Source organism: Penicillium bovifimosum (assembly GCF_028826915.1).
Source record: "Penicillium bovifimosum strain IBT 22155 chromosome Unknown utg000002l_segment0_segment0, whole genome shotgun sequence".
NCBI lineage: Eukaryota > Fungi > Ascomycota > Eurotiomycetes > Eurotiales > Aspergillaceae > Penicillium > Penicillium bovifimosum.
In genome coordinates this window covers 4,279,763-4,301,609 of record NW_026622711.1, presented here as the reverse complement: position 1 = coordinate 4,301,609, position 21,847 = coordinate 4,279,763, and the positions used below count along the sequence as shown (strand labels likewise).

The window sequence follows — 21,847 nt, the reverse complement described above, 5'->3', positions numbered from 1 at the left end:
GAGTCGGTCTGTCGGTTCTTATGGGACTAGAAATGTAGCAGGGAAGATGGGTCTTCTTTCTCTTGTGTTTCTTGGCTCTCTCACCGAGATTTCCTCAGGGATCAAGGATCGTGACTTCTTTGTGGCTGTTTACCCCGCGCTGCAGGCTGGGACCACGTTGTTACACGGACGGTTATATCGAGCTCTATTGGAATATTCAACTTGCCACGTTGCTAGTTCCATACGCAGTAACTACGGAGTGTTCTCGACTACGTAGTTTGCATGTCGATGACAATATCCACTTCTAGTCTGATTTAGCTTTTGCTGGTCATGATGTCAGGAATCCCTTGATCTCATGTGTTGATATAGTTTGAATATGAGACGACAGCTATTCCCTTGAGATACAGGTATCATGACAGAAGCATGCCAGGACTGGACTTTAGACATTGGATTAAACACAGGCTCATCCATGGAATGGGGGAGCGGGACAGCGGAAGGCAACCTTGGAACAGGCATTACCCATGCATCATTTTATCGATATAATGGAAAAGCCGCCCAAATTGCAATACAACAATGAAATTAGATACATCGATCGTACTATTGCAACTACTCTCAGATCCGAAAAGGCAGCCGAGGACAGTGGTTGAAGGCAACACGAATTTTTCCATTCAATATCGATTCTAAAGTTTAGATATTGGATTCTAAACTGTATTTTAAGTACCATCTGACAGCGGGAAAAGCACAGGCACGATCTTTCGGCGTCTAGACCGTGCTCCAACATCCCGGGATTGCTAAATCAGACTAGTAACCCCGGAACGTGTAGCCTAGTACTCCGTAGCCACCGGAGAAACTACAGTACCCCGACACTGTGTACAGGACATAGGGCACGAAATGTCGTAAATAATTTGCTCGAACAGAGTAACAGACACGATAACTACATTACAGCGTATATTTCTGATCCGGTCAATTGATACAGGAGCCCACATGGACCGGTGCAATGGAAGAGAAATGATCCACAGGGACAAAAACACTCTCTGAGGGGGCGATAAGGTGGCAATGAACAAAGAAAGACAGAACACACCCTTCTCCACAGATTATGTCTCCTCGCGGGAAAAATGACACATAGAGCAGAAAAGTCGCGAATCGTAACAAAACCTAACCCATTTTGTTATCTAGGATAGATCCACGAGCTGTCAAGAAAGCCACCATGAGATGCTAGCAGACGTGCACGGCTGGCCGATTAGCTAGCACGTTTCCGCGCAACGGTTCGGACGACACTATTCCTGAAGAGAAGTGACTAAATTGCGCCTATAGCACTAATTTACATCCCCGGCGCCACAAACAGATCATGTAGATGATAGCTCATATTACCTGTTTAGGAAGTGACGGCGTCGAATTAGCGGCACAGTTGTCTACTGTGTATTACAGTATCTCTCCAGCTGTATTCTCCGTGTTTGCGTTGGGAGGTGGACCGTGGGGGCTGATGCCACCCGCGATTCATTCCTTTGTTGCTTAATTGACCAGGATCTCAGGATCGGAGATCGTAAATTGGGGCAAGAGAGTATCGAGTCTAGATGCGATGTGGCGGATGTAGCCTTGTCGCGAAAATAAACCGTGTTCTTTTTCGAGTACGTATGTCCTCTTGTTGGTGCGCTTTGGTGGCTTTAGCTTGTTCGCGGAAGGACTTCCGGCGCCAGGGACAAAGAGTCGGGTTCGCCTTGTGGAGACTCGGTCTGTCAGGGGCTTTATGATTTGCAATGCGTCTTTCCGTGGAGCTTGATGTATCGTGGAATGTACCTGGTGTGGTCATGAATCCACTTTATGAAGTTTATCGATGAATCTACAGCTGCGATGATTTCATTGTCCGCATTAATAATATTAGCAATTGAGTTCGTGCAAGGTTGAATTATATTGTGGTTACAAAATGACCAGAAAATGGGGAGAGAGTCGTATGTTACGACCAGTGTATTTTGCCCGAAATCAATAGTACCAACGTCCTCATCAGGATTGATACAGGGGCAGATGTGCCGCAGTTCTAGAACTCTCCGTAAATTCGAGCCCAAAACCTGCACTGAACCAATAACCTGATTTGTCAAAAATCCCTGGGACGCGAAGCAACTCAAGAATTGCTTAGGTACAAAACACGGGTTGCTCATATTTTTCTTTGTTCGAAGCGAAGCTTCACGTGTTTGGATTGTAATGCGGGACTAGCAGGCGTTCCTTGCCAATCGCCCCTGACATGAACCTAGCCGTTGCGCAGTGAGCAGGGGTTTGGTAGAGTGTGGGGAAGCTAGGAAAGTAGTCCTGCCTATGGCAAAGGCAACGATGGCAAAAAGATCGCCGAATAAGTTTGGGCAACTCGTGGACTACCGGCGGCCCACAGGAATGACCACAGGAATGGCCGTGCTTGGTTTCTGGGACGAACAGTATCGTCTTTCAATGTTGGCTGGTGTCTATCAGTAGTAATGATCATCCTTAGTCAACCGATGGATGAACGAGTTATTGTTTAGAAGGGTACGTCATGAACGTTACCACCTAGATTGGCTGTTGATCACAGTTCGAAACCGTTGAGCACAATGTGTCTCCGTACGGTATGTTTCGATACATAGTCTGAACTTCCGGGTCCTTTGAGTGCTGACCACGGTTCGGATTCCCCACCCCCGCGGTCTGTTCCATGGGACGGGATGAAGGAGGTGTTATGATAGGCATCACAAGGCGGGACGGCACGGTTAGAGGGAATCACCCTCGCGTCCGCGTTGGCGACGTGACAGAGGCGTCTGGTTCAGAATAGTGCCGATTTTCAGGTTAGTCTGGGTCAAGGGCCTAAGGCCCCAGTATTGTGCTCAATGCCTCGGCGCAGAAGAGAACATGTGGCTGGAGAAATTCAGGGGGTTGGCTCCGTCACGTGGCCAATCCTTTCCATTAGGATTTAGGAACAGAGTCCAATGAGATCGTCGCCACTCACTATATTTTCATTGATTTTCGGTCTTCCAGTTAATCTATTAAGCATACTGCAAAGTCAAATTTCCTTCTGGAATCTGCAGGAGACGAAACACCATCCACAATGTTGAGTTCAAACGTGATTGCATCGACTCCACTGCTTCATCGAGGACTCCAGCACTATGGATAGTTTGAGATAGGGGCGCATTTCATTTTACCCGTTTAGCCGTAGCTAGTGACGATCAGGGATGGGGCACTCCGTACAGTATGGTCACATCGGTCACACTCAAGCCTTATGTTGTACGCAAATAACACCTTGTGCATCGCAGTTTCCATACTGGAAATTGGGTGTTTCTTACTACCATTAAAAAAACCCTACAAAGATAACTGTTGTCTCCTTTGATCCTTCGCTTGCACACTATCATTCACTCGTCCACGGTCTTGAGTCCCCTTCCTCTTTTGGCAACATCTTGGCACGGCTAGCACCTTCTTCCCGATAAAATCAGCGGGATCAACTGCAAATGGCAAGTTCTCATTCGCATAAGCACCATCATCATCCTCGATCTCAATGATGTTGATCTGCAATACCTCTGGATCTGTGTCGTCAGCCGGGACAAGATGGTCGAATGTCACTCCATAATAATCAATCTCTCTAGTTAGGAAGAAAGGGAGGTTAGCTATGATAATTTACCTCCGTCGAGGAGAGAAATACCTATAGCTATACTCACGTAAATGGAGGAGGTTTCTTGACTACCCAGCCTAGGTACTCATCCCGCACAACTAGATCACCCGGAACTTCAGGACAGACATCCCGCATATAGATCTGTTGATATGCCAACCTTGCCAGCTCTGGGCCCGCTGGCTGTGGAAATTCAAAGTCGGAGTACCCCATCCGCAAACGCCATTGTATGTGTGGAAGGAGCCTTTCTATCGAGACCAAAGGACCTTCAATTTGAATTCGGAGCGGCCGTTCGTGTGGCGGGGGATGAAATTGGCCAGAGGGAGTGTGAATGCAAGGCGGGATGTAGAGTGGGATCGTCATAGGTAAGAGAACAGAAAACCTTGGACTGATGCTGCTAGGAAATTCTCTTGTACACAGTATGTCTAGGCAGATGAGGTAGGAGGGGGTTGGGCATGAGAAGATCACATGATTTGCTATGGTTTGATCTGATACAACCACTAAGATTCTACATACTACCAGATCAGAATAAAACCTACTCTCAGTCGAGTGCTTCTCCATTTCACCAGTCACACAGAATCTCCGTTGATTCCAGTAACGAATCCGCTTAGCAGAGATGGCTGCTGCGCCTGAAGTCTGAACCCAAGAGTTCGCTCTACTGTGTAGTGGATCCCTGCATCGGCGATCAAGTCAACAAAGCCCGAGAATTCCACGAGCTCATCTCGCTCGTGGCGCGGCACTAACTTTCGTTGATTCGTTCTCTCAAAAACGTGCCTATCCATCTCCACCATGGGCGCCGATCTCTGCTTGGCTGGGCCATCGGATCATTTTGAAGGGTTTTTGCTACCAAACAGAACGGAATTAACGGGAAGTAATGACGCTCCTCACTTAACTTGTTTGGATCTAGGACAAAGAACATGTCTTTGAGCTGAGGGTCCCCGTAGACATGGCAACATGTTCTGTTCGACTCTCCACAAGATCTGACGCCATAATCCGTCTCTCATCGCAACTCGCCCCCACCTGGAAGGGGAGTACTCCGTACTACTAGTACTAGTACTATTCCTTATGTGGAGACCTCCGAAAGATCTGCAATCCTTCCTGGACCGGTGGACCCTGTGTCTGTGTGTCTGAGATGTGATATTGTGATGTTGAATGCATCTGCCGAATCTGCGACAGCCAATCTTCGATGAGTAAAGTCCACGAAGTGTGAATAAATGCCGGGCGGCGAATGGAAAAGTGCAGCGCACCACCTGCATTTCTGCAGGAACGAGCTCGTGGCGAATTACAGCTTTCTTCACTGCAGCCCAGCCCCGCCAATGCAGGCAGCAGCAGCGTCGCGCACAAGCTCTGGTCGCACGTTGTCGATGCTAACTTGCAAAGGTCAGCAATGCAGAGAAACACATTACCACACTGGCGCCGGGCCACGATCTGAGTCCATGCTCTACGATCTAGAATGCATCCTTACACTCGGACAACTTATTATCCACCATGTGAGACGAATATCAGGTGCATTAGTTCCTCTGCTTCCGTCACAAAGACCCAAACAGGAAGGTGAGATTGAAGTCGAAAGATGAGAAGGATCCGACTTGGGACTCGACATTGTGTCGACTTGACTGGGCCACCTGGAGCCTGCACCGGCCAAAGTAAGAATCTGAATCCTACGTGTAGGCCTGGCCTTGTCGACAGGTAGGTAGATCCATTGATTTCACTATATGGAAATTTATATCTTCCGCCCAAGAGAGCCGATACCATACATTTTCTAACCTTGGAACAGCTAAGCTACTCTGAGGAAACTGTCGACAAAAAACACTATCATATTCACTTAGAACTCACCAGACGATCCCCATCCCCACTCTAACTCACTATTTCAACCATCTCACGAGGAGCAAAAAGTACACGTCGGTCAAGCCACGCCTTCCCAAGTATAACCTGCTCAATCCACCACATCACCATCCGAGAGGTCTCAGCCTGGATCACCGCATAAGAATCCGAAACCAGGCTAATCAGCCTACAAGGAATCGACAGACACCTAGGCTTAATATAATGCTGCGCGCAAATATCGACAACGGCGTTCCCCAACTGGATCTGTGTAAGCACGAACCGCAACAGGCTCTCGTCATCGAGGCGAATCATACCCTCCTCCAGCTCTACGGTCATCCACCTAGCGTCCAAGTCTGCTACCTCATGGAGGATGCCGGAACTGGACCTCCAGGGACAGAAACGGGATTCGAGGCTGCGGCCTGCTCTCCGGGTGGCCGGGTGGGAGCGTGGGGGGTGTGGCATGTTGATGTTTAGTAGTTGTTGGTTTGGATTGTACGTTATAGAATTGTTTTGTGGTTGTGATGATGGAGACTTGGACTCGGGGATACGGGGGCCTCTTATACGTTGGTTGTATGTACCTGGGAGAAACTAAATGGGCATAGGACAATGCCTAGTCAATGTTCTCTATGCGCTTTCATTGCGACAATGACTGTTTATGCTTATAGTTAGATAGTCTATTCTTCGACTGTCTTTGAGATGAGCTTTGTTTAGTATTCAATGAATACCTATAGAGACTTCTTTCAAGTTGCTTCCAGTGCTTTGTTACTTCTGATGTACAATGTATTGTAAGGTCTATGATTTAAAATCTATTTGCTAGCAACAGACATGCACCCGAAAACCTAGAAAGAACTCCACGATGAACAGGACAATGAAGATATGCATGTTGAATGACTCCATGAATGCAGGTTGGGAAGTGTGGAAATAAAAAGGGCTGTGAAGGTGGTGGGCAATATCTGCACGAAGAGGAAAGAGAAAAGAGTATAAGCGAAAGAAGTTATAAAAAAGAGACCAGAAAATGAGGTCTCTCAGTCAACAAGACAGTTGAAGAATAGACCGCCTCAAGGCATCGAAGGCATAACCAACGAGGAGCGGATTTATTCCGCCTTCTTCGAAGCCTTGGTCCTCATCTTCATCAGACCAAAGACCAAGGCATAGCCACTGATAGCGAAGATGACCGAGATACCGATATCCCTCCATCCAACAGTGTAGTTCGGAATATTGAGAGTATTCAAGAAATCAGTTCCACTCCGATACTGACACACCTTGCAAGACGAGGTAGCATCAGGGTTTATCAGATTGATAGCCGAACCAGCACCAGCCATGTAATCCGACAGATACTCAGCACATGTGCCATTAGCAGGCTCGAAGAAAGCAAATTCCTCCTCGTTGCAAGTGACCTTAGCACCCCAGATGCCGAAAGTCAACATACCCGAAACAACATAGTTGAACGGATTAAGATAGTACATCCAGTACTTCCAGAACACATTGAGCTGTACGTAGGGGACGAAGACACCGCAGAAGATGACAAGGATGCTGATGATCAAGGGATTGACGAGCGCAGCGAATGTCGCATTGGGCGAGTAAGCGGCGATGAACTGGCCAATGCCGGTGTAGATAAGCTCGTAGATCAGCATCATGAAGAAGGTAGCGCCAGAGCGGTTCGAGTCATGGGGCAGTCTCCAGACGGGGTAGTACCAGCAGGCGAAGTAGAGGACTGCGCAGATGCAGAGGTATGGGAATTCGGAGACAATGAGTCCAGTGACGAAGGCAACCCACGAATACATTTTGGACTTCTTCTCGCGGGCGTCGTAGATGTCGCGGCGCTGGATGAAGAGAGGCTGAAGCTGGTTGATGACGCCTGGGGCGACGAAGACGAAGTTGAAGATTGTGAACATTTTCAAGTTCAGGGCTGACACACTTGGACCAGGGCGCCAGAATGAGAACCCGTTGAGAGCGGCGGAGATAATGTGGAGAGAGAATTTGTTGTTGATGTAGTTTGTGTTTCGGAAAAGTGCGACGTTCATCCGCTGAGTGACGATTTTGGTCTGTTCCCAAAGGGGCATAGAGAATTCGAATCCGTCGTCGACTGTGCCTGGGGGTTTGGCAGCGGCGTCTTGAATCATTCCGTCCAGTTCTTTGATCATGCGAGATTGCTCGGGCGAGTCGAGCCAAATTTGATGCCAGTCCTTGTCCTTGACAGCCTCGATACCACCAGTGACCACGTCGATCATGAACTCGGCTGGGTTAGCTTGGGTAGGGCAGTCAGCTCCATACTGGGCGAAGTATTGCTTGACACTGGCTGCGTTTTCACCGATGTCTCCAAAGTAGACTGTCTTTCCGCCCTTTGCGAGAAGAAGGAGGGTGTCGAACTGCGCGAACAACTGCGCCGAGGGCTGATGGATAGTGACCTGGAACATGTTAGCATGGTTATCTTCAAATTGTGAGAACGAAGACTTACCAAAACAGCTTGGCCGACATCGGCCAGTTTGCGAAGGAAACGGACTGTATTATAGGCCGACTGTCCATCCAGACCAGACGTGGGTTCATCCAAGAAGATCAGGATGCTGGGCTTAGAGACCAGCTCCACGCCAATAGTAACACGCTTTCTCTGCTCAACGCTGAGTCCATTGCCAACAGACCCGATAAGAGTGTCTGCCAGGTCATGTAGCTCGAGAAGATCGATGATAGTGTCAACGTATCTAAGTTTCTCTTCCTTGGGAGTGTTACGAGATTGGCGAAGAAGGGCAGAGAATTCCAGAGCTTCTCTCACAGTTGCAAATGGCTCGTGAACATCGAGTTGCTCGCAGTACCCTGCCATTCTCTGGAAGGACACCGGAAGCTCGCGGCCGTCTACCAAGATAGAGCCTTTGATAGTACCGTCAGTCTTGCGCTGAGCAAGCACGTCAAGGAGCGTTGTTTTTCCTGCACCCGAAGAGCCCATAAGAGCGCCGAGCATGCCGGGCTTGACCCATCCGTGAATGTTATCCAGAAGCACTCGATCACCCGTGGGGGTTGCGACTGTATAAGTGAGGTTTCTCCAGGTAAAGATAGAGGTATTTCGGGAAAGGTTGTCATCTTCCACTTCGACCGGCTCATCGGTAGTCTGACGGGCAGTGATCTTTTCATTGTGCTGGGCCTCTTCATCAATGGCGGCTTGGTGCTTCTTGAGTTTCTCACGCGGAATGAGAAGGGAAGCGCCCGAGCCCGCACCTTCTTTCCAGCGAGATGTGAAAATGATCGTTAGAACGGCGAAGAGTCCCCAGAAGGCCCAGACGACACCGAAGTTTCGCCACAGCTGTGAATGTTTGTAGTGAAGTGATGCAAGATACTGATCGCCGGTGACATAGTTCGCTCCCGGCAAAGCACCAGCAACGCCTGTACACGCTTGATTCTCTGCTGCAATGTTCTCATAGCCAGGCCCACTCGGGACCAGATTTTTACCCACACAAGGGAAGGTCCGGTCGTGAAACTCGTTGGACAAGGCAGCCTGGAATGCATAGGCAAAGGGATTCGTGTAGTACAGCTCGAGGAACCAGTTCTTCATGTGAGGCTTCGGGATCATATAGCCAGCGTACATGACAATGCCTTTGACTGCGGTACCTGAGATCTTCGACGCGGCCTCAAACGTGCTAAATGCGGATCCAATAAATCTGAATAGCGCGGTAATGCACTGAAGGCCCGGGAGTTAGTTTAAAGCCCATAGATCGCACTCGAATCAAAGACGACGACTTACCAGAATTGTCGAAAACAGGATAATCCAGAAGGTAAAGAAAGCAGCGGCAGTGTGCTTCAACCCCGACATCCAGTAGATCACAACGGAGAAGATAGTGCACTGGAACAACAGGACCGGGAAATCCGCGGTGATCTGAGCCAACGAAAATGCAGCTGGGTGGTACATAGCAAAGCCCTTATGCTTGATCAACGTCGGACGGCCCTTGAAAGACTCAGTGACCTCAGACATGGCCACAATGCAATTGTACAGCAGCGCGAAGAAGACGGCACCGCCCTTGGTAAAGAGGCCTTCGGAGGTATCTGGCGAGTCGTAGAAGCAAGAACCTGCGATCAATGCCATGACGCACGATAGAACCTGTTTGATAATGAACGTTGACTTCTCACCCCACAGAATCTGATACTGTCGCTTGGTGCATGCGACAAGCTGAGCCCAGAAGCTGGTTGTGAGACTACTACCCTTGGGCAGGTGGCCGGACTTTTCCCACGCGACAGACTCCTTGAAGGCATCTGTCCTCTCGCGGCTGATCTCGGAGTCAGGATAATTGTACGTCGATACCATCTGTTCGTAGATATTGGACTTTCTGTACGCTCCCAGAATGTCGTCTGCATTTCTAGGGAACGTGTTTTCGTAGCCTGGTCTGATTTTTCGCTCCGTCGGAACAGTCAGACCGGTAAGGAAGTCGCCTGTGTCCATATTAGCTGAGATCAAAGTTGTCAATCAGGACAGAGAAGAACTAACCGACGTTTGCTCCGTCAGTATACACAAAGCCTAGATCTTCCATGAACGGCTTCGCCGCAGCTGCAGGACCATAGTAGATCTGCTTTCCCTCATCGAGGACAAGGACTTTGTCAAAGAGGTTGTAGATTCCATTCCCCGCTTGATATAGGGTCACAATAGTGGAAAGACCCAGCACATCGGTCATAGCACGAAGAGCCTTCGCCCACTCCAATGCAGTACTGGCATCTAGACCACGGGTGCTGTTATCCCAGGAGTAGACAGAACCCCTAGTGGCGAGGCATTCAATGATAGAAACTCGCTTCCGCTCGCCACCAGACACACCGCGGACGAACTCATTTCCGACCTTTGTATCAGCCGTATGAGTGATTCCCATTGACTGCAGAAGGAACTGCTTCATCTCAGCTGTGTACTCAGCGGCACTTTGGACACCTTCCGGGAGATGGAACGGGACCTTGAGTCTGGTGGCAAAGTCCATTGTCTGGCCGACTGTTAGGCGAGGGTAAAACAGCTCTTCTTCGGTGTTCATCACAATCTGGCCATTGTAGTCGTCGGCTTGTTCCGGGGTCATGTTTCCGAAACGGACGTCGCCTTTCACGGTGTGATATCCAGAACGCCGGTTTGATAGCATCTTCAGAAGCGTGGTACATCCCGAACCAGGTCGGCCTAGCACGAGCAACATTTCTCCAGGCTTGACGCATCCATGACTGTCTGATAAGATCGATTTGAGGGGCGGCTTTCGACGGAAATCTTTGATCAATTGGGGGATGTTGAACTGCGAGATCATGTTTTCGTTGACGGCGGCTTCGGCGGCAAGGACATCGACCGTCAGATTTTGCCATGTAATGCCCAGCTCGCGTCTTTTGAATCCGGCTGCTTCGTCACGTTCTGCGTTTCGAATGACTTGCGGCGTCATGCTCCACTCGGGAGCTTTCTTGGGAGGTATGGAAGTATCGGCATTGGCGACGTTCAGTGTCTCGGAACTCTTGGAGCTCTGGATGTTGGCTTCGGGGACATGCAGGGTCTCCACGCTGGTGAAATCATGGGTGTTGAGCTTGTGGACTGGCTGACTATCCAGTCTCTGACTATATTCTTCGTCTTCATTGTGGTGATCGCTGTGATGCTCAAATGGCGAGGCATCATCGGCCTCATGGTGCTCCATGATGGGAGACTTTTAGGAGTGGAGATTGTTCAAAAGGTATGAGAATTGTTAATATCAGAACATCCTCACGTTGGGCGGGGGGAGATCCAGCCTATATATCCTTCACCATGAATACAATTTTGCGAAGGGGAGGCAATAGATCCTATGCATACCCGTGCCAGTTCCGAGAGCATAGGGTATGGGAAGCTGGCATCAACAGTAGCCCTCATTGGCTGAGGAGCAGTAATGCAAAGACCTTTGTTCACTAGAAATGCTAATGCAGTGTTTATTGTTCCACTTCCTAAGAATAGCCTTGAAGAAATCAGGAACCCGGCACGCACTTGGCACGCCGAGTTTCCCGCTTTGCGTGAATTCGGGGTTGTTTCCGATATGCTTGATCATTGGCCTATACACAAACATCAAAGGTTTGAAGAAATGCCCGATCCACTCGAATGCTGCTATGGCTGGTTTCAAGCACCGTGAAAGCTCTGGATAAGACATTAGCAACCGTTCCCACTTCTTGTCTCAATGAGGAGTATGAGGGGATAACCAATTTGCAACAATCTCTGTAAACTCGCCATGTGTGGCAATTAAACAATCATATTGGTTGGTATCCGTTAATGTGCTCATAAGGTCACGACCTATATCCATCACGTCCGGAGGAGTCTGAATCTTCGCTCGAACTGGCCGGCTTCGAGAGAACCGCAATCCCAGTAGAATCCAGCTATCAATATCAATATCAACCGTATAGATCGCCGATGACGATGTCGATACAAATTAGCATAGGACTATCCACGGACTCTTCGCGGCTGGCTTCTGTCAATCCCTGGAATAAGCCGAGAACCAGCCCGACGACAGGTCGGTCCACGGCAGTGTGGTGGCGATCCCGACCTACCCGAGTTCTTATCTTGTCGCTCCCGATCTCGGGACTGGCCGGACGGATTCCTGCTTGCCCCAATGAGGAAATATGTACCTACTGTTCCCAGTCAGGAAAGAATGTGAGAATATGTCAGCCTGGACCCAGATCGATGGGGGTTTTTGTGTCCTGCATAAAATGACCAGTTCCACCATAGGGCTGTGTCTTCGGCGTCCAATCCCACCTTGAAACTCCCGGATTATGCCTCCGTGTCATCGCATCATAACTAAGGATAACGGTTATTTCCCGGATGCTGGGGAATTGCATAGGATTATTCCAACTATCGCATAGAGCGGTCAATTTTACCACTGACAGTCCTGTACCGGGAAGCCGTTAGCTGTTTACCTCAGCATGCTCAGACCAAACTAATTGGCTGGATTATGCTCACAAACAGTTTGGCCCTGAAGTAGCTGCATCATCCCGTCTAGTTATCCTCTAGTATTGACCTAGATGATGCAAGGCCTCATGGATATGGTCCTGCTCGCTGTCATATCCGGTACATACAACCATAGGGTGATATGGGTGACGGGAGAAGTCTTGACTAGGCGAGAGAGGTGAGAACAGGGGTGCATGGTCTAGTATCCGCGTACACGGTCCGATCACGTTATCTGCAAGGGGCCAGAAACACAGAGGCAATCGGTCATAGGAGCGGAGGCAAACTATACTCCCCAAAACCTCCAACGAGAATGTGTTTCGATGGGTATGGATTGCTCCAAATTTGTATTTTATCATGCTGATCTCGGCCCTGGAAATATTATTGTGGAAGAGATTCCGGAGACCGGCAGCGTCGGTATCATCGATTGGGAGGTTGCGGGCTTTTTCCCAAAAGGATGGATTCGAACCAAATTTCGAATAAGCACTGTTAAGCAGTGGACTGGATCTTCCGGATTCAGGATACCCCATGGGAGTGGAGGTCGGGTGTTCAGAAGTTGCTTGGGGCGCATGGGTTCGTAGACCACGTATCGCAATTCAGTTCATTATCTTGAAATAGACACATGGGTTTGGGGTGTGTGAGTGAATCATGCATACTAGGCGTTTCGATTGATCCAACGAGGAATACCAAAAGGCCATCTCAAAATATGACTTAAATGGGTAAATAAATAGGAAACGAGTACGGAGTATGTAAGAATCAAACACCTACATGTAGCACCAGTCCATGAATATTCTCAGACATAAATCCCTTGGAAACCACCACATCACCTCGCATCCCTAAAACATCCCCTCCATATCCAAATCCAAGAACTCAGGATTCCCAACGGCCATATCCGCCGCATTAAGCACATCATCAATAGCATCCATCCCGCCCACAGTATCGAGCCCCATTCCCTGCCCCATATCCTGCCCAACCATCGCCCCCTCCATCCCATTATCCATCCCATTATCCATCCCCGCCGCCGCCGCAGCAGCCGCAGTATCCAAAATCTGGTTGATATTATCTGGATCATCCTCCGCATTGCCCGCCTCAGGAGCACCTTCAAGCCCCGTCCGATGCACCTGCCCCTCAACGCCAAGATGCATATTCTGAATAATATTCGAGACATCAATATTGGACACCTGCGACGGCGACGCCATGAGCAAATTCACATGCCGCCAAAGACGAACAATGACCTCAGCGCGCAGCGGGTCGCTCTCCGAGACCTTGGGAACGGTATCATGCTGCAGCGCGAGGGCATCGCGCAGCGTGAGAATGGGACAGCGCGGGAGCGCCTCCTTTGCGTCGACGGGGTGGTAGTTGTTTTGATCGACGGCGAAGGATTCCGTCATCGGGGCACAGATCATGGTTGCTGCTATGTCGAGCGCGATATGACCATTGCCAGATTCGGTTTGCTGTTTCACTTCGTCGATTATGGAGCTGAGAATGGGTGTTGCGCCTAGCACCCGGATCCCGGCTAGGAGCTGGCGGTGGGTGTAGTTGTGTGGCGCCATGGTGATCTCTGGGTTTGCGCTCCAGAGGACGAGGCCTTGGAGGGTTGCGCGGATGCTGGCTTTTAGGCCGCCGCCGGCATGGGAGGTCCAGGGGTCGAGTTCTGAGCGGTGGCAGCTGCCGACGCGACGGAAGGAGAGGTAGGGGTCCAGGGCGTCGAGGATTGGTTTTATATCTGTGCGTGATTGGTTTCTTGTTCGGATGTTCTTGAGTTGCTCCTCTAGTGGGCGTCCGGTTATGTTGAGGACGGTTTGGTGGATGGCTTGAGCTTCGCCGGAGATTGAGCTGGGTTTGACCAGGGAGTAGAGGGTTTTGAGGGGGATTGTCGGGTCGGTTTCGGACTCCCAGATGTGATTACCCAGCCAAGTCAGGGCGACGACTAGCGACGGAAGGAGGAAGGGCTCCAGCAGATCTGTTTTGTGGTTAGCTGAGTGGTCAATGGTGAGCGATCGTAGTGCAGTGGTCTTACATTCAAACCCGCCTTTCAGCGTATCGAAGTCCAACTTTCCGGACTCGCATGCACCGAGACTCTGATCGAATAGTGTTGTTACAAGCATGTAGAATTCGTGCGGGCTGCAGCTGGACATGGTCTCTTCGCTGATGCCTTCAGCGATGAACAGAGCACCTATCCAAGCGCCAAGGTCTTTGTTTTGTTTCTCACTTAGGTCGCTCAGCTTCCGGCTGCAAGCACCGCGGTCCATGAGTTTCAACAGGAACGAGTCGCTGTTCGCAATACCCATATCAGAGGGACCCAGATCGTAGCGATATTTGAATGCAAGGACCAACAACAGAATACTTCCAAATTCATCATAGACCGGTTGGTTTTCGCCTTGGTCCTCGTCCCATTTCCAAGAATCGATGACAGCACAGAGAGGTTGCAGCACCTGTTTGGTGGCACGGAATAGCAAGATGACGTCCAAAGTCTGCGGGCGGCGCGAGAGCGAGTTGCAGATGTTCTTGAGTGTCATTGTCTCTTTCTGATGACACAGATTGTGAATGACCTGGACGATATTAGCCTTAGTAACCACAGAGAAGCATATCGGGCGGCTTTGAACATACATCAATCACGGCGCCAACGATTGCACCTGCATTACCCTCCATCGACTCAATCTCGCCGATCAGTTGCTCAGCACGTTCGTGGTTATTGTTGATTTGCGAGACGAGATCGTCCTTGATGTAGGGGCCTCCGCCAGACAGTGTTTGCATTGGATTCTCTCCGAGAAGTTGTTCAATGCTAGATTCCTGGATCAGCTTGTGCGACGCACAGGCAAAGAGGAACTCTTGACGAGCATCCGAGAGGACACTGCTGCCTTGCATGGAGAACATCTGTGAGAAGGAAGGGAAAGCGTTCGGATCCAGACGGCTTAAGGCTTGGCTGATGCAAAGCTCCATCGATATTGGCACCATGGACGCTGCTGAGATGGCCGCAAAGAACACAGGAAGCTTGTTCACGAGGAAAGATCGGAACAAGAACATTGTCCTGCTGGATTCATTGCGGTAAACGCCGTTGCAGAGGACGTCAAAGGCGGCTGTGATGATTTCCTCGATGAGGACATCGTTGTGGCCCTGTCAGGGGTCAGCTGAGTGCTCTTTCACAATTCTGTTGACGAGAACCATAATGATCAATGTAACTTGGACTCACCTGGTACCGATTTGTGAGATAGTTGATCAAAATGGTATCATCAACCAAAGGACGGCCCACAAGCTATATCAAGTCAGCCATAAGCTCAACCTCAAGCCCTTTAGCTATAAAGGGAAACACATACCATTGAATTGATATACACATAGAGTCCAGCTCTAGTATTCACAACCGGGCCATCCATGACGGAAGCCTCGAACTGCAGGGCATTGACATTCACACCATTGATAGCAGACTCATCCAAAGCCTTGGAAGGCTGACCGGGATACAGATTGAACATTTTCTGCAGCTCTTCAAGCCGATGACGAAGAGGCAGAGAAACATCAACACAAAGAGGTAAGTAACCAGACAAAGCCTCGGCAAGTTTTGTTTTCAGGGCTAGGGGGCATTGTCAATACATATTCAACGAATGATAGAAAATCATCTCCAACACAAGCTTACCCTGATCATAGTCACCCGACAGCACCACTAGCCCTTTACTAGTCCCAGATAGTGCCGCAAGCAAAATCCCAAGCGACTCAAACAACGACACTGCGTCAGGCGATCCCAACAAGCCACCCGTTTCCTGCGAACCGTCCTGGCTACGATTGTGCCACGCCACAACAGCCAAAATCCAATCCACAGTAGCAGAGTAGAGATCCGCTGCCTCGACAACATTCTTCGGGATAGACCCGGTAGAAATAAACATCATGACATCCTGAATGACCTTGATATCAGTCATAAGGGTAGAAGGCTTATCGTTCTTCAACTTGGCCGGCGATCCACCCTGTTCTGTCCCCGACTCTCCCACATTAGAGATAGAAGAATGCCGCAAAAGACTAGCCAGTGCAGACGAAGATTTGACCCTCCCAACCTTACACAGGCCATCAACATACAGCGGCAGAAGGGGGTCCCAGGCGACACTGGACGAAGCGCGAGCTTCAAGCAACAAATCGAGGAGCTCAGTTTCTTTCAACGGAGCGCGAGCGAGCATCAGCCCTGACAAGTTCGTGAACTCGTCAATGTCTATGCGATTGGCCAAACATTGGTGGAGGAAGATCCTCCATTGTTCGGAAATTGCCCTGTCCGGCAGCATGGTCATCTTACCACCATAACACTGCACCCTGACAGTTATTACGCGAGATTGTTGCAAGTTATAGACTTGCTATGCGCATTTTTAATTCCAGGGAATTGATCGCTGGCTTTGAGGCTGGGAAGGATAGCTCTTCTCAATCTCAGGTTGCGGCCGGGCCTGCCAAGACAATTACATAACATTCACGTGATCTAACTAGCTCTTCCGCCGCTTCGTTAGCATCACGTGAATAAGTAAATAGGTGCCTCAGGCCATACGTCTAGATGCTGGGATAGTAACTGTACTGAAATGTTGCTGCAGCCAGCTAAACCACATTAAAAGTCATGAAAAGAAATTGATCGTGGGATCCAGAGATCTGCAAGCTTCTGTATCGACGATGATTTTTCACCCAGACGCAAATATACTCAGCTTTGACGCCTTGACGATGCTGAAGTGAAATACTTGGTAGCTGAGATCAGACAGGCTACAATGTGCTAGTTTTTTACAAGAGCAGGTAAGTATTTTTGAATCATTTATTCTCATTATCATCAGAAAATCCCAAGTGCTGAACCCAAAAAAACACAGCGTGCTCGAGAGGATATCAATCAAATGCAACAGGGGGAAACAACCAAGCGCCTCTATCCATAACACGCTCGACAAAAGGGGGTAAAATATTTTTAAAAAACAAGGAAATGCATCAAAGCCGCCTCTCCTCAAGAGAGGACAGAAATCATCACAGAACAGAACACCACCCATGATATATCATGAGAAGGGTGAACTGATTTACCACCAGTCACCGTGCTCCTTCATGGCCTCAGCGACCTTGGTGAAACCAGCAATGTTGGAGCCAGCGACAAGGGAAGGGAGGACACCCTCACCAGGAGTAGCATACTCCTTAGCAGTCTCAAGACCGTTGTTGAAGCAGTCCTCCATGATCTTCTTGAGACGGGAGTCGACCTCCTCGCGGGACCAGTTGACACGGGCGGAGTTCTGGGCCATCTCGAGACCGGACACAGCAACACCACCAGCGTTGGCGGCCTTACCGGGGGCGTACCAGATAGCAGCGGCGCCGGGGTTGGCGTCACGGTGGGCCTCGAAGACATCGATGGCCTCCTGTGTGGAGCCCATGTTGGAGCCCTCAGCAATGAACTTGCAGCCGGCGGCAATGAGAGCCAAGGCCTCCTCGCCAGAGACCTCGTTCTGGGTGGCGGAGGGGAGAGCGACGTCAATGCGACCAGCGATGTTGGTCCAGGGGCGGGCACCGGGGATGTACTTGAACTTGGAGTTGAAGGGGGCCTGGGAGGCGATCTCGGCGATCTGCTTGCGCTCGACCTTGATCTCGGCAATGGTGTTGATCTCCTCGGGGGTGAAAGAACCCTCCTCGCCGTTGAGGACGAGAGCACCCTGGGAGTCGGAGAGAGAGACGACGGAACCACCGAGCTCAATGACCTTCAGCGCGGCGTACTGGGCGACGTTTCCGGAGCCGGAGATGGCGACGCGCTTGCCGGCGAAGGACTCAGCACCGCCAGTGGCGTGCTTGATCATGTGCTCAACGTAGTAGACAACACCGTAACCGGTGGCCTCGGGGCGGATGAGAGAACCACCCCAGGAGCCGCCCTTACCGGTGAGAACACCCTCCCACTGGTTGCGGATCTTCTTGTACTGGCCGAACATGAAGCCAACCTCGCGGCCAGTGACACCAATATCACCGGCGGGGACATCAGTGTCGGCACCGATGTGCTTGCACAGCTCGGTCATGAAGGAGACACAGAAGCGGCGGATCTCGTTGTCGGTCTTGCCCTTAGGGTCGAAGTCGGAACCACCCTTACCACCACCCATGTTCAGGCCGGTCAGGGCATTCTTGAAGATCTGCTCGAAACCAAGGAACTTGAGGATGGACAGGTTAACGGAGGGGTGGAAACGGAGGCCACCCTTGTAGGGGCCGAGAGCGGAGTTGAACTGGACACGGTAACCACGGTTGATTTGGACCTGGTTATTTGAGTTAGGAATTGGTGGCCGTCGATGAGATCGTAATTTTCAGGAACATACCTGGCCTTTGTCATCTTCCCAGACGACGCGGAACTGAATAACACGCTCGGGAACGGATACGACCTGGAGGGCCTTGCGGTACTCGGGCTTCTTCTGGAAAAGAGTGGAGTTCTCGAGAGTGGAGGCGAGCTCTGTTTCGGGTTGGTTAGCTGAGTCATTCCGAGATTATGGAGCCACAAGCCGGCGAAGCCGAATGGACAGGAATTCATTCCGAGAGGCAAGGTGATAAGGCGAGTTGTAGCAGGGGTGACGCATTGAATACATACCCTTGTAGGCCTGCTCGAACTCAGGCTCGAAGGGGAGGTTCTGCATCATCTTGGCTGGGGGGTTTTTGTCTTGTTACTTCTGCTGTAGATCTGTTTTGGGCTTGGAGATCAATGCTTGGCAATGATCTTATAATTATAATAGTAGATGAAGTAGCCCCAATAGCAGAGTAGAAGACAATTGAGTATTTGTGTAGAATGTAGTGAGGAAGAGGAAGAGTCTCGGGGAGTCTTCAACGATTATATACAATCCGGACATGGGACAGGTGGAGAGATCTCAAAGCCGGAGTCGGACGAGGGATTCCGGGAGAAGGTCGACGGGGAAAAAGGAACGGGAGTTGCAGTGCTCCTGCTGTCGCACGAATTAAGATGGAGAACATCCATTAAGCATAGGTGAAACCCAATGAATTCGATGATTTCCAATGATTTCCGTGGGATCGAACGTCCGAAGTTCGGGGCCCGCCCAATGTTATCTTATGGTTTAAGGTCACAGAATTGGCTTATCTCTCTAGGGTGGCGGCAAATCCACCCAACCCTTTTATTCTTTTTGCATAGTTTAATTATTATTACTCGACCTTCATGACTTTACTTTATTTTCCAGGCAATCACAGCTCGTCTCTCGTTCCTAAATCTTCCTTGTCCAATCTTTTCTCTTCCGTATTCATTTCGTTTAAGACCCGTCATCCATCGGATCGGTCCCCTCCGACATTACTACATTGATGAATGTAACACAGAAGATTTACGAAGTGAATATTAAAGCTCCTAAGATGTATGTTGTAAAGACCCTAAGACTTCTATCGAAATGCATAATTCTACTTGTAGGCACTATCGGGGATGGAGTTGTATGAAAAAGTATAAAAAATAAAAAGATTCTCCGCCACCGACTGCCATCTTCGGCAACTTATCGGCTGCAGACCAGGTCACGTGCCCATCGTACTGCAAACGGTAGCTCAAAAATGGGTCCTGTCACCATTGGCCCACCGACCTTATCTGATCGTCTCTTTTCCTTCTCACACACTTTTTACTCATAATTCTTTATCTACAAGCTATGCGTGGGAGCAATTATTCACACTCGCTTAACCCCAACGGATGAACGGCACTGAGGGGTAAGGGTGGAGGGGTAGCTTTCAGAGACGCTAAATCTGGAGTCAGATTATCATATTACATGTACAACATCAGAAAGGAGTTCTCGTGCTACAGAAAGAATGAAATGTATAGTGAATCCATCGTTCATACACAAGCTCAACCTTAGATAGGGGAGCATCCAGTCATTTCTCTCCTAATAGTCAACTCAGTGGGTGCGATCCAATTCCAAGACAAGCCCCCTTGCCCCGATTTGGGTCAGGCACCAATCCCGAGAGATGCCAAGACTAAATGCATTGGTATCCCCGATATTCGGCTTGTGTTTACTACTACATTTTACTTCAGTTGTCTATGATAGTGCGGAGATACACATTGTGGCCGGGGTGTTGATGTGGCGCACTCTTAAGCATTCACCCCTGAGACCACTGTGGAATAATTCTGGCGGCTAAAGCGTTCACCCGATCTTCCGACCCTCCTTAAGTGCCAGTTTGCCACTCCAATTAACCCATGTCCACAAAAAGGAAAATAGGAAATTGTCACAGATCTTCGTGTGGTCTTTACAAAGTACTGCGTAGGATATCCGTAGATCCGCGCATCCTGCGGTCGATTGCCCACCGATCTGGGGAGTGTGCATGCTGCTGCAGCATCTCCGCACGACCCCCGATTTCCAGATGCACCCTGCCCCACTCCGTGCTGCTTGCTGCTGCGATCACGGCTTTGTCTTCTGGGGTGCGGAAGGGGCTCTCACCGAGAAGCTAAATGCAGGTTCAAGTATCACGGGCCGTGCCCCGTGCTTTCGTTATTTCCGAGCTCCCTTCTTCTACCCTCGAAGTTCTCCTCGCATATGTCTATACCCATGGTACACCCGACACTTTTATATCCTTGAAACTCACTGTGAATAAAGTACGGCCAACATGCGGCACGTTCACGGATGTGGGACCAGGGCCCCAAAGCCCAGTGGGATTCCCTTGCAGACCCAGAAGCTTGAATCCTTTGGGGCTCTTGGAGCTTTTTAGCCGGAATGGGGCTAAATCCTTGGTTCCCGTCGCTAAATCCTGAATTTTATGAACATTATGCATTGTGCTTATCGATCTCGGAGATTCAGTTGATAAGATTGTTTGGTCTTGGGTTGGACAACGTGCTTGCCCTGGAGCAGGTGTTGCCATCTACGTGCCACAGCGATCCTTTAGGTATTTACTGCGTACTACTGAGGTCTACAATGTAAACGAGATTATGAATAAGCTGTACAAAGTGCCCGTGTTGTACTGAGCGATGGGATTTGTTCAAGATAGTTGAAGATGGAAGAAAGGGTAGAGCTATCAACAGACATGGGGGGGAGGAAGAGCGTCCTGTGAGGCTGTGACATAGTGAGGATTCAACATGTCCTGGCTAGATAACTTGAATACGTAGATCACCAGGCTCAGGTGGACAGTTGCCAAAAGTCCCTAGGTAGCAAAATTGAAGCCCAGGGGCCAGGATCCACCGGCTAGTGGTCGATATATTCAGCTCGTGGGATTCTCCCTAAGCCACGTGGAGTCGCCATTGAGCCTCAACTCCGCGCTAATGAAGACACCTATCAAGCAACATACTAGTAGTATAGGTATACAATGTGTGTATCTCTGATAATCTGGATCTACTCCATCACGAGTCACAACATAAGGTACCTAGTAGGCTCGGACAAATTCCAAGTCTTCGGGCATGATCTTCCCCAAGGTAACCTTGGAATATCCCGCGACGTCATTTCACCTACGCATTTGAACATCTCACATTCCCAAACACAACGACCCTTAAGGTTCCCCAGATCTACAACCTGCACGTATCCCCGCTCCCGCAAAACCAGCTGTGGTAACTGTGCGCGACCCCGGCCACGGGAAAACCATCGGCGGTCTCCGCC

The 21,847-nt window shown here is 49.8% G+C and overlaps 6 protein-coding genes across 6 annotated transcripts; all 6 read right to left on the bottom strand.

Annotated features, from left to right (window-relative positions):
• Positions 1-3,294: 3,294 nt before the first annotated feature.
• On the bottom strand, positions 3,295-3,736 carry N7515_002812 (uncharacterized protein; the record flags this gene model as incomplete). The annotated part of the gene is made up of 2 exons (XM_056663556.1): positions 3,295-3,571; positions 3,648-3,736. 2 exons carry the CDS (start codon positions 3,734-3,736, stop codon positions 3,295-3,297), a joined length of 366 nt encoding a protein of 121 aa, XP_056525669.1.
• Positions 3,737-5,452: 1,716 nt separating this feature from the next.
• Positions 5,453-5,881, bottom strand: N7515_002811 (uncharacterized protein; the record flags this gene model as incomplete). Its single annotated transcript, XM_056663555.1, has 1 exon — positions 5,453-5,881. The coding sequence occupies one exon, from the start codon at positions 5,879-5,881 to the stop codon at positions 5,453-5,455; it is 429 nt and encodes a 142-aa protein (XP_056525668.1).
• A 632-nt stretch (positions 5,882-6,513) lies between these two features.
• N7515_002810 (CDR ABC transporter) lies at positions 6,514-11,049 on the bottom strand (the record flags this gene model as incomplete). The annotated part of the gene is made up of 4 exons (XM_056663554.1): positions 6,514-7,827; positions 7,878-9,089; positions 9,153-9,835; positions 9,891-11,049. 4 exons carry the CDS (start codon positions 11,047-11,049, stop codon positions 6,514-6,516), a joined length of 4,368 nt encoding a protein of 1,455 aa, XP_056525667.1.
• Positions 11,050-13,153: 2,104 nt separating this feature from the next.
• On the bottom strand, positions 13,154-16,480 carry nut1 (putative RNA polymerase II mediator complex subunit Nut1; the record flags this gene model as incomplete). Its single annotated transcript, XM_056663553.1, has 6 exons — positions 13,154-14,280; positions 14,338-14,869; positions 14,928-15,434; positions 15,511-15,573; positions 15,635-15,885; positions 15,949-16,480. The coding sequence occupies 6 exons, from the start codon at positions 16,478-16,480 to the stop codon at positions 13,154-13,156; spliced, it is 3,012 nt and encodes a 1,003-aa protein (XP_056525666.1).
• An 861-nt stretch (positions 16,481-17,341) lies between these two features.
• N7515_002808 (glutamate dehydrogenase) lies at positions 17,342-18,922 on the bottom strand (the record flags this gene model as incomplete). The annotated part of the gene is made up of 3 exons (XM_056663552.1): positions 17,342-18,547; positions 18,608-18,738; positions 18,874-18,922. The coding sequence occupies 3 exons, from the start codon at positions 18,920-18,922 to the stop codon at positions 17,342-17,344; spliced, it is 1,386 nt and encodes a 461-aa protein (XP_056525665.1).
• A 1,588-nt stretch (positions 18,923-20,510) lies between these two features.
• Positions 20,511-21,032, bottom strand: N7515_002807 (uncharacterized protein; the record flags this gene model as incomplete). The annotated part of the gene is made up of 2 exons (XM_056663551.1): positions 20,511-20,708; positions 20,847-21,032. 2 exons carry the CDS (start codon positions 21,030-21,032, stop codon positions 20,511-20,513), a joined length of 384 nt encoding a protein of 127 aa, XP_056525664.1.
• Positions 21,033-21,847: the final 815 nt, after the last annotated feature.